Source organism: Oncorhynchus clarkii, chromosome 1 (assembly GCF_045791955.1).
Source record: "Oncorhynchus clarkii lewisi isolate Uvic-CL-2024 chromosome 1, UVic_Ocla_1.0, whole genome shotgun sequence".
In the NCBI taxonomy this organism is placed as follows: Eukaryota; Metazoa; Chordata; class Actinopteri; order Salmoniformes; family Salmonidae; genus Oncorhynchus; species Oncorhynchus clarkii.
This window is the reverse complement of record NC_092147.1, coordinates 89,254,100-89,266,855: the sequence shown is the minus strand read 5'-3', so window position 1 is coordinate 89,266,855 and position 12,756 is coordinate 89,254,100. Positions and strand designations below refer to the sequence as shown.

At 46.1% G+C, this 12,756-nt stretch overlaps 1 protein-coding gene across 2 annotated transcripts in view; it reads right to left on the bottom strand.

The window, feature by feature from the left end:
* Nucleotides 1–1,764: 1,764 nt before the first annotated feature.
* The window catches only part of LOC139413812 (methionine synthase-like), a 30,215-nt gene continuing 19,223 nt past the window's right edge, over nt 1,765–12,756 (bottom strand). Inside the window, exons 12-17 of one of the 2 annotated variants that reach the window (XR_011634836.1) lie at nt 11,898–12,094; nt 9,532–9,732; nt 5,507–5,699; nt 4,766–4,878; nt 2,008–2,162; nt 1,765–1,966 (exon numbers count right to left, since the gene is read on the bottom strand). Coding sequence is in view for 1 of the 2 variants with exons in the window: in XM_071161593.1 (XP_071017694.1) it covers nt 2,076–2,162; nt 4,766–4,878; nt 5,507–5,699; nt 9,532–9,732; nt 11,898–12,094 (791 nt within the window). In the remaining variant the exon portion in view is untranslated. Of the gene's footprint in view, nt 2,163–4,765; nt 4,879–5,506; nt 5,700–9,531; nt 9,733–11,897; nt 12,095–12,756 lie in introns of both variants that reach the window. The other variant, XM_071161593.1, reaches the window with a different exon arrangement.

Here is a 12,756-nt window from a genome sequence, read left to right as displayed (position 1 = left end):
TATGACCTGTTAAGAGCGCTGTAGCTAGTGTTATTTTGTAATCGTATAATTCAACAGACATCAAGACAGAGCCACATACTGAGTCAATTATTTTATACTAAATGAATATGGTTCCAGATCAAACACTGTAATCTCAGAACATTCATAAAATGAAATAAATCACTACTTATTTTCAGAAATAGTGGACACTTCCAGGATAAATCGATAACATTGCAAAAAGACAATGATAACTGGTCAGTCAATAGTTTATGGCACATTTCTTTAAAGACAAATTGTGAAACAATCCAAATCATTCAAATCCGTAATTTACAATAACCATTCATAAAAACATGTACCTTTTTAATAGAGGTTTAGACATTAATATGGCGTGTCAAGTAAGTGTACATTTTGTGATGAAGACCATTTTTTACTAATTATAAATTAAATTAACGTCTTCTAGAACGTCTTCTAGAACCTAATATGTCCCTAATGATCAAATTCTGAAATTAAACCACATGTATCTGTTAATTATTCAATTCTAAGATTGTGATTGCCAGAATAAAGTATAAATGACATTGGCAACAGCTGTTATATTAAAAGTGTAAAATGTTAGACCATATAAAAACTACTCCATTTCTTAACTGACAGGTGGCCATTTTGAAAATAGCTATAAAAAATAAACTTATTTTTTTCAAGTTGAGCCTTGATTCACTTGAAGTGTAAGTTTCTTTTTATTATCTGGCCCTAAGCAGGGTCTAGAAGGGATGCAGACTTTTTCAGAATTTACTTTTTGTAGCAAGTTAGAAGCATTAACGTAACAGGTTTGGGAGAACTAACGTAGCAGGTTAGGGAGAATTAACGTAGCAGGTTAGGGAGAACTAACGTAACAGGTTTGGGAGAACTAACGTAGCAGGTTAGGGAGAACTAACGTAGCAGGTTAGGGAGAATTAACGTAGCAGGTTAGGAGAATTAACGTAGCAGGTTAGGGAGAATTAACGTAGCAGGTTAGGGAGAACTAACGTAGCAGGTTAGGGAGAATTAACGTAGCAGGTTTGGGAGAACTAACGTAGCAGGTTAGGGAGAATTAACGTAGCAGGTTTGGGAGAATTAACGTAGCAGGTTTGGGAGAATTAAGGTAGCAGGTTTGGGAGAACTAACGTAGCAGGTTTGGGAGAATTAACGTAGCAGGTTAGGGAGAACTAACGTAACAGGCTTGGGAGAACTAACGTAGCAGGTTTGGGAGAACTAACGTAGCAGGTTAGGGAGAATTAACGTAGCAGGTTTGGGAGAACTAACGTAACAGGTTTGGGAGAACTAACGTAACAGGTTTGGGAGAATTAACGTAGCAGGTTAGGGAGAACTAACGTAGCAGGTTAGGGAGAATTAACGTAGCAGGTTTGGGAGAACTAACGTAGCAGGTTAGGGAGAATTAACGTAGCAGGTTTGGGAGAACTAACGTAGCAGGTTTGGGAGAACTAACGTAGCAGGTTAGGGAGAATTAACGTAGCAGGTTTGGGAGAACTAACGTAGCAGGTTTGGGAGAACTAACGTAGCAGGTTAGGGAGAATTAACGTAGCAGGTTTGGGAGAACTAACGTAGCAGGTTTGGGAGAACTAACGTAGCAGGTTAGGGAGAATTAACGTAGCAGGTTAGGGAGAACTAAAGTAGCAGGTTAGGGAGAATTGGGTTAAGGTTGGGAGAACTAACGTAGCAGGTTAGGAGAATTGACGTAGCAGGTTAGGAGAATTGAGTTAAGGTTGGGAGAATTGATTTAAGGTTGGGAGAATTAACGTAGCAGGTTAGGGAGAATTGGGTTAAGGTTGGGAAAAGGGTTAGAATTTGTCAACTTTTGACGTCAATTTGACAAAAGCTGTATCCCATCTAGACATGACCATTGAGCAGCTCCTCTGTTTTCTAGGTAGTGGTTGTGGATGCATTAGTGTCGTAGCCCAGGATTGGTTGAAGTATCACTGTCAGTCAGTGTCGTGGCCCAGGATTGGTTGAAGTATCACTGTCAGTCAGTGTCGTAGCCCAGGATTGGTTGAAGTATCACTGTCAGTCAGTGTCGTAGCCCAGGATTGGTTGAAGTATCACTGTCAGTCAGTGTCGTAGCCCAGGATTGGTCCCAGCCAGCGTTCCACCTCAGACACTGGCATCTCTTTCCTCCCAGCATAGTCCTCCACCTGTGGTAACATGACACACCACACATTAACATAATGTCAAGACAACCAGACATTAACATACCACACATTAACATAACACACATTAACATACCACACAGTAACATAATGTCATGAAATACCACACATTAACACCATTAACATAATGTCATGACATACCACACATTAACATACCACACATTAACATACCACACATTAACATAATGTCAAGACATACACACATTAACATACCACACATTAATATACCACACATTAACATAATGTCATGACATACCACCCATTAACATAATGTCATGACATACCACCCATTAACATAATGTTATGACATACCACACATTAACATACCACACATTAACATACCACACGTTAACAAACCACACGTTAACATATCACACGTTAACATACCACACGTTAACATACCACACGTTAACATACCACACGTTAACATACCACACAGTAACATACCACACAGTAACATACCACACATTAACATAATGTCAGGACATACCACACATTAACATAATGTCATTACATACCACATATTAACACCATTAACATGTCATGACATACCACACATTAACACCATGTCATGACATACCACACATTAACATAATGTCATTACATACCACATATTAACACCATTAACATGACATACCACATATTAACACCATTAACATGACATACCACATATTAACACCATTAACATGACATACCACGCATTAACACCATGTCATGACATACCAGGCATTAACATAATGACATACCACACATTAACATAATGACATACCACACATTAACAATGTCATGACATACCACACATTGACATAATATCATGACATACCACACATTAACATAATGTCATGACATACCAACCATTAACACCATTAACATAATATCATGACATACCACCCATTAACATACAGTCATGACATACCAGACATTAACCCCATAAGCATAATGTCATGACATACCAGACATGAACCCCATTAACATAATGTCATGACATACCAAGTAGGTGATGAGACGAGTACAGACCTGCCAACCTTGAACAATATTTTATGAGTACCACTTTAGCGCGGCGGTGGCATCCCTGACCCTCACGGCGGTGGCATCCCTGACCCTCACGACGGTAGCATCCCTGACCCTCACGGCGGTGGCATCCCTGACCCTCACGGCGGTGGCATCCCTGACCCTCACGGCGGTGGCATCCCTGACCCTCACGGCGGTGGCATCCCTGACCCTCACAACGGTGGCATCCCTGACCCTCACGACGGTGGCATCCCTGACCCTCACGACGGTGGCATCCCTGACCCTCACGGCGGTGGCATCCCTGACCCTCACGACGACGGCCATCCCTGACCCTCACGGCGACGGCCATCCCTGACCCTCACGACGACGGCCATCCCTGACCCTCACGACGACGGCCATCCCTGACCCTCACGACGACGGCCATCCCTGACCCTCACGGCGACGGCCATCCCTGACCCTCACGGCGGTGGCCATCCCTGACCCTCACGGCGACGGCCATCCCTGACCCTCACGGCGGTGGCATCCCTGACCACTAGGCTACCTGCTGGTTACTAGTCCCACGCTCTAACCACTAGGCTACCTGCTCTAACCACTAGGCTACCTGCTGGTTACTGGCCCAACGCTCTAACCACTAGGCTACCTGCTGGTTATTGGCCCAACGCCCTAACCACTAGGCTACCTGCTCTAACCACTAGGCTACCTGCTGGTTACTGACCCAACGCTCTAACCACTAGGCTACCTGCTCTAACCACTAGGCTACCTGCTGGTTACTGACCCAACGCTCTAACCACTAGGCTACCTGCTCTAACCACTAGGCTACCTGCTCTAACCACTAGGCTACCTGCTGGTTACTGACCCAACGCTCTAACCACTAGGCTACCTGCTTTAACCACTAGGCTACCTGCTGGTTACTGGCCCAACACTCTAACCACTAGGCTACTTGCTGGTTACTAGTCCAACGCTCTAACCACTAGGCTACCTGCTGGTTACTGGCCCAACACTCTAACCACTAGGCTACCTGCTCTAACCACTAGGCTACCTGCTCTAACCACTAGGCTACCTGCTCTAACCACTAGGCTACCTAGGCTGGTTACTGGCCCAACGCTCTAACGCTACCTGCCGCCCCAAGTACATGTAAAATCCCATAGAGAACGCTAACTAAATGTTAACGAGCGCATTTTGGACAGTTTCTGACCTAAACTATACAAGTACACAAAAAAATGCTACTCAGTTTGCTGCACAAAACATATATATATTAGACAGCAAGGCTCTTGATTCAGGAGGGCATTCTCTGCTGTCACTGAAGCGAACGCTTGATTTTGGAAGAAGCTAACCACTTCGCTAGATAGGCTAACGTGCTACTAAATTAGCACACCAAATACACAACTACAGAGCTTTTAGACAGTTAGACAGGATTTGAACCAAGGACTGTAGTGACGCCTCTTGAATTTAGGATGAACAGTGCCTTAGGCCCAAGTGTCAGTGGGGTTTGAAAACAGCGCCCCCTTGTGGTGGGTTGTTAATCATTTACATAACAAATAAAACAAATGAATCCCATCCTGAGCCTGTATCAGTACCTGTTCTCTGGTGATCTTTCCCACTGCGAAGTAGGTAGCTTTAGGGTGAGAGAAGTACAGCCCAGAGACAGCAGCTGCTGGGGTCATGGCCAGAGACTCAGTCAACTTGATACCTGGAAAAACATCAGACATCATCATCGTCGAAACCTCATTTAGAGACTCTCTCAAGCGGCTGGGATTTTGGGGGTCGCCATCAGTCATAAAAGCCAACCAACACAGAAAGAAGTCTATAATGCAGAAACTACTCTACCCCCCCCCCATTACCATCTCAATTAGACATGAATCTGCACTGATAGGAAAAGACTGGACAGGTGGAAACAACATGGGGTTGGAAGCTCCTCGTTAGACTGTCAATTAGACATTCATCTGGACAGGTGGAAACAATATGGTTTAGAAGCTCCTCGTTAGACTGTCAATTAGACATTCATCTGGACAGGTGGAAACAACATGGGGTTGGAAGCTCCTCGTTAGACTGTCAATTAGACATTCATCTGGACAGGTGGAAACAATATGGTTTAGAAGCTCCTCGTTAGACTGTCAATTAGACATTCATCTGGACAGGTGGAAACAATATGGTTTAGAAGCTCCTCGTTAGACTGTCAATTAGGCATTGATAGGAAAAGACTGGACAGGTGGAAACAATATGGTTTAGAAGCTCCTCATTAGACTGTCTTTCACCTGGTCAGATGTTTCAGATCAGATCAGATGAAAGGGAGAGGAGGTGAGAGGAAGAACCCTTACCCGTCTTCTCCTCTACCTCGCCCAGCGTCCACATGGCGGTCTTCTCAGTGTGGTCGGGCTGGGAGGGGTATCCTGCGGCTGGCCTGATGCCCTCGTAACGTATCCTGTGCATGTCCTCAGTCGGGAGGTTCTCCTCCACGCTGTAGCCCCACAGCTCTCTACGCACCCTGGCGTGGAGCTCCTCGGCAAACGCCTGGTGGACGGGGAGAAGCACAGACCTTTAGCTTCTCATGGACTCTAATGTCACTGTTCACCTGGCCTATTAGTGGCTTCCTATTGGCCTATAGTTATCAGTCTGTCATGTATGGCTTCCTATTGGGCTGTAGTTATCAATCTGTCACGTATGGCTTCCTATTGGCCTGTAGTTATCAGTCTGTCATGTATGGCTTCCTATTGGCCTGTAGTTATCAGTCTGTCATGTATGGCTTCCTATTGGGCTGTAGTTATCAGTCTGTCACGTATGGCTTCCTATTGGGCTGTAGTTATCAGTCTGTCATGTATGGCTTCCTATTGGCCTGTAGTTATCAGTCTGTCACGTATGGCTTCCTATTGGGCTGTAGTTATCAGTCTGTCATGTATGGCTTCCTATTGGGCTGTAGTTATCAGTCTGTCAGGTATGGCTTCCTATTGGGCTGTAGTTATCAGTCTGTCACGTATGGCTTCCTATTGGGCTGTAGTATAGTGACACTAGAGTCCGTACCTCAGCCAGGTGTCAGTATAGTAACACTAGAGTCCGTACCTCAGCCAGGTGTCAGTATAGTGACACTAGAGCCCTCAGCAAGGTGTCAGTATGGTAACACTAGAGTCCATACCACAGCCAGGTGTCAGTATAGTGACACTAGAGTCCTCAGCCAGGTGCCAGTATAGTAACACTAGAGTCCGTACCTCAGTATAGTAACACTAGAGTCCATACCTCAGCCAGGTGTCAGTATAGTAACACTAGAGTCCTCAGCTAGGTGTCAGTATAGTAACACTAGAGTCCGTACCTCAGTATAGTAACACTAGAGTCCATACCTCAGCCAGGTGTCAGTATAGTAACACTAGAGTCCGTACCTCAGTATAGTAACACTAGAGTCCGTACCTCAGTATAGTAACACTAGAGTCCATACCTCAGCTAGGTGTCAGTATAGTGACACTAGAGTCCATACCTCAGTATAGTAACACTAGAGTCCATACCTCAGCCAGGTGTCAGTATAGTAACACTAGAGTCCGTACCTCAGTATAGTGACACTAGAGTCCGTACCTCAGTATAGTAACACTAGAGCCCGTACCTCAGTATAGTAACACTAGAGTCTGTACCTCAGTATAGTGACACTAGAGTCCGTACCTCAGTATAGTAACACTAGAGTCCGTACCTCAGTATAGTAACACTAGAGTCCGTACCTCAGTATAGTGACACTAGAGTCCTCAGCCAGGTGTCAGTATAGTAACACTAGAGTCCGTACCTCAGTATAGTAACACTAGAGTCCGTACCTCAGTATAGTGACACTAGAGTCCTCAGCCAGGTGTCAGTATAGTAACACTAGAGTCCTCAGCTAGGTGTCAGTATAGTAACACTAGAGTCCGTACCTCAGCCAGGTGTCAGTATAGTAACACTAGAGTCCTCAGCCAGGTGTCAGTATAGTAACACAAGAGTCCTCAGCTAGGTGTCAGTATAGTAACACTAGAGTCCGTACCTCAGTATAGTAACACTAGAGTCCGTACCTCAGCCAGGTGTCAGTATAGTAACACTAGAGTCCTCAGCCAGGTGTCAGTATAGTAACACAAGAGTCCTCAGCTAGGTGTCAGTATAGTAACGCTAGAGTCCGTACCTCAGTATAGTAACACTAGAGTCCGTACCTCAGTATAGTAACACTAGAGTCCGTACCTCAGTATAGTAACACTAGAGTCCATACCTCAGTATAGTGACACTAGAGTCCTCAGCCAGGTGTCAGTATAGTAACACTAGAGTCCGTACCTCAGTATAGTGACACTAGAGTCCTCAGCCAGGTGTCAGTATAGTAACACTAAAGTCCGTACCTCAGTATAGTAACACTAGAGTCCGTACCTCAGTATAGTAACACTGGAGTCCATACCTCAGTATAGTAACACTAGAGTCCTCAGCTAGGTGTCAGTATAGTAACACTAGAGTCCGTACCTCAGTATAGTAACACTAGAGTCCGTACCTCAGTATAGTAACACTGGAGTCCATACCTCAGTATAGTAACACTAGAGTCCTCAGCCAGGTGTCAGTATAGTAACACTAAAGTCCGTACCTCAGTATAGTAACACTAGAGTCCTCAGCCAGGTGTTAATATAGTAACACTAGAGTCCGTACCTCGGCCAGGTGCCAGTATAGTGACACTAGAGTCCTCAGCCAGGTGTCAGTATAGTGACACTAGAGTCCTCAGCCAGGTGTCAGTATAGTAACGCTAGAGTCCGTACCTCAGTATAGTAACACTAGAGTCCTCAGCCAGGTGTCAGTATAGTAACACTAAAGTCCGTACCTCAGTATAGTAACACTAGAGTCCTCAGCCAGGTGTTAATATAGTAACACTAGAGTCCGTACCTCGGCCAGGTGCCAGTATAGTGACACTAGAGTCCTCAGCCAGGTGTCAGTATAGTGACACTAGAGTCCTCAGCCAGGTGTCAGTATAGTAACGCTAGAGTCCGTACCTCAGTATAGTAACACTAGAGTCATCAGCCAGGTGTCAGTATAGTAACACTAGAGTCTGTACCTCAGTATAGTGACACTAGAGTCCGTACCTCAGTATAGTAGTGACACTAGAGTCCATACCTCAGCTAGGTGTCAGTATAGTGACACTAGAGTCCGTACCTCAGTATAGTAACACTAGAGTCCGTACCTCAGTATAGTAACACTAGAGTCCGTACCTCAGTATAGTGACACTAGAGTCCGTACCTCAGTATAGTGACACTAGAGTCCTCAGCCAGGTGTCAGTATAGTAACACTAGAGTCCATACCTCAGTATAGTAACACTAGAGTCCTCAGCCAGGTGTCAGTATGGTAACACTAGAGTCCTCAGCCAGGTGTCAGTATAATGACACTAGAATCCTCAGCTAGGTGTCAGTATAGTAACACTAGAGTCCGTACCTCAGTATAGTGACACTAGAGTCCATACCTCAGCTAGGTGTCAGTATAGTGACACTAGAGTCCGTACCTCAGTATAGTGACACTAGAGTCCGTACCTCAGTATAGTGACACTAGAGTCCGTACCTCAGTATAGTGACACTAGAGTCCTCAGCCAGGTGTCAGTATAGTAACACTAGAGTCCATACCTCAGTATAGTAACACTAGAGTCCTCAGCCAGGTGTCAGTATGGTAACACTAGAGTCCTCAGCCAGGTGTCAGTATAATGACACTAGAATCCTCAGCTAGGTGTCAGTATAGTAACACTAGAGTCCGTACCTCAGTATAGTGACACTAGAGTCCATACCTCAGCTAGGTGTCAGTATAGTGACACTAGAGTCCGTACCTCAGTATAGTGACACTAGTCCGTACCTCAGTATAGTGACACTAGAGTCCGTACCTCAGTATAGTAACACTAGAGTCCATACCTCAGTATAGTGACACTAGAGCCCGTACCTCAGTATAGTAACACTAGAGTCTGTACCTCAGTATAGTGACACTAGAGTCCGTACCTCAGTATAGTAACACTAGAGTCCGTACCTCAGTATAGTGACACTAGAGTCCATACCTCAGCTAGGTGTCAGTATAGTGACACTAGAGTCCGTACCTCAGTATAGTGACACTAGAGTCCATACCTCAGCTAGGTGTCAGTATAGTAACACTAGAGTCCGTACCTCAGTATAGTGACACTAGAGTCCGTACCTCAGTATAGTAACACTAGAGTCTGTACCTCAGTATAGTGACACTAGAGTCCGTACCTCAGTATAGTGACACTAGAGTCCATACCTCAGTATAGTAACACTAGAGTCTGTACCTCAGTATAGTGACACTAGAGTCCGTACCTCAGTATAGTAACACTAGAGTCCGTACCTCAGTATAGTAACACTAGAGTCCGTACCTCAGCCAGGCGATCAGCCAGAGCCTTCACCATGATACTGTTGTAGTCGTCTCCCTGGGTCTCAAACTGTTTGCTCAGCTCCTCCGCTCCGAACACAGCTACAGCAAACATCCCCATGTAGTCAGACACACAGCTGGCCCTCGGGGCCACGAAGTCGGACAGGCAGTAGTAGGGGTCTGAGCTGGCACTGTCCTTCTCTGCCTACAAGACAAACACAGTTATCTTACAATACACGCTTGTTGTTAGGGTTGACCCCAGTTAGTCTGCTGTTTCCATTGATTGGTCCATAGACTGTTGGTCGACCCAGATGTCTTTAAGTCGAGCAGTAGCAACAAAATCTAAACAATTGGTGTACAAGACACCTTTCTGATTGGCTCCTGTCTGATTGGACTGATCCATTATGGAGGCCTGTCTGATTGGACCGATCCATTATGGAGGCCTGTCTCAGTGGACTGATCCATTGTGGAGGCCTGTCTGATTGGACTGATCCATTGTGGAGGCCTGTCTGATTGGACTGATCCATTGTGGAGGTCTGTCTCAGTGGACTAATCCATTATAGAGGTCTGTCTCAGTGGACTAATCCATTATAGAGGTCTGTCTCAGTGGACTAATCCATTATAGAGGTCTGTCTCAGTGGACTAATCCATTATAGAGGTCTGTCTCAGTGGACTAATCCATTATAGAGGTCTGTCTCAGTGGACTAATCCATTATAGAGGTCTAGCAGAGTAGAGGACAGCGGGGAGGAGAGAGAGACAGCGGGGAGGAGAGAGAGACAGCAGGGAGGAGAGAGAGACAGCAGGGAGGAGAGAGAGAGACAGCGGGAAGGAGAGAGAGACAGCGGGGAGGAGAGAGAGACAGCGGGGAGGAGAGAGAGACAGCAGGGAGGAGAGAGAGACAGCAGGGAGGAGAGAAAGACAGCGGTTGCTAGTCACACAGTCACTAGCTGTTTTTTTAAACACAGAGCAGCAATCAAATCAATTGCTGGTCGGAATCCCTTGAGTGAAGTGTGTCTGAATTATTTCATCAAACAGTGTGCTTAAAGCATCAGACCAGCTCAGTGAATGTAGTTGATTTGATTAAAACACACAGGATGTTTCTAAATATGGAAAAATACGTTTTAACATTTAGATCAACCGATTGGTTGAAAATAACAGATGATTCTGGGTCGACCAAGATTTTTTGTTGTTGTCGGGGACAGCCCTACTCGTTATAGATTTATAAATGGAAACACAGACACACACAGACCCCACCCACACACACAGACCACACCCACACACACACAGACCCCACCCACACACACACAGACCCCACCCACACACACACAGACCCCACCCACACACACAGACCCCACCCACACACACAGACCCCACCCACACACACACAGACCCCACCCACACACACAGATCCCACCCACACACACAGACCCCACCCACACACACACCATGAACTGACACACCCTGTTCCAGATCTCCTCTGCTACTCACCTGTTGGCGTAGTCCGTAGAAGGTGGCGAGGTGCTACTCACCTGTTGGCGTAGTCCGTAGAAGGTGGCGAGGTGCTACTCACCTGTTGGCGTAGTCCGTAGAAGGTGGCGAGGTGCTTACTCACCTGTTGGCGTAGTCCGTAGAAGGTGGCGAGGTGCTACTCACCTGTTGGCGTAGTCCGTAGAAGGTGGCGAGGTGCTACTCACCTGTTGGCGTAGTCCGTAGAAGGTGGCGAGGTGCTACTCACCTGTTGGCGTAGTCCGTAGAAGGTGGCGTGGTGCTACTCACCTGTTGGCGTAGTCCGTAGAAGGTGGCGTGGTGCTACTCACATGTTGGCGTAGTCCGTAGGTGGCGAGGTGCTACTCACCTGTTGGCGTAGTCCGTAGAAGGTGGCGAGGGAGGGAGTGAGGTGCTACTCACCTGTTGGCGTAGTCCGTAGAAGGTGGCGAGGTGCTACTCACCTGTTGGCGTAGTCCGTAGAAGGTGGCGTGGTGCTACTCACCTGTTGGCGTAGTCCGTAGAAGGTGGCGAGGTGCTACTCACCTGTTGGCGTAGTCCGTAGAAGGTGGCGAGGTGCTACTCACCTGTTGGCGTAGTCCGTAGAAGGTGGCGAGGTGCTACTCACCTGTTGGCGTAGTCCGTAGAAGGTGGCGGAGCGAGGTGCTACTCACCTGTTGGCGTAGTCCGTAGAAGGTGGCGGAGCGAGGTGCTACTCACCTGTTGGAGTAGTCCGTAGAAGGTGGCGAGGTGCTACTCACCTGTTGGCGTAGTCCGTAGAAGGGGGCGAGGTGCTACTCACCTGTTGGCGTAGTCCGTAGAAGGTGGCGAGGTGCTACTCACCTGTTGGCGTAGTCCGTAGAAGGTGGCGAGGGGCTACTCACCTGTTGGCGTAGTCCGTAGAAGGTGGCGAGGGGCGTGGTGGAGCGAGGTGTGGCGTCATGTTCGTACACCTGGATGTCGTCTCCTACACTCTGGGCGGGCCAGAAGCCCACCAGGCCACGCCCCCAGAGACCCTTATTATCTATCAGTCTGTTGAGGAGCCGCTGGGCGTCGTCAAACACCCTCCGAGCCTCCTCACCTGTACAGGTTCATTATAACATTATTATCTATCAGTCTCCTCACCTGTACAGGTTCATTATAACATTATTATCTATCAGTCTCCTCACCTGTACAGGTTCATTATAACATAATTATCTATCAGTCTCCTCACCTGTACAGGTTCATTATAACATTATTATCTATCAGTCTCCTCACCTGTACAGGTTCATTATAACATTATTATATATCAGTCTACTCACCTGTACAGGTTCATTATAACATTATTATCTATCAGTCTCCTCACCTGTACAGGTTCATTATAACATTATTATCTATCAGTCTCCTCACCTGTACAGGTTCATTATAACATTTATCTATCAGTCTCCTCACCTGTACAGGTTCATTATAACATTATTATCTATCAGTCTCCTCACCTGTACAGGTTCATTATAACATTATTATCTATCAGTCTCCTCACCTGTACAGGTTCATTATAACATTATTATCTATCAGTCTCCTCACCTGTACAGGTTCATTATGACATTATTATCTATCAGTCTCCTCACCTGTACAGGTTCATTATAACATTATTATCTATCAGTCTCCTCACCTGTACAGGTTCATTATAACATTATTATCTATCAGTCTCCTCACCTGTACAGGTTCATTATGACATTATTATCTATCAGTCTCCTCACCTGT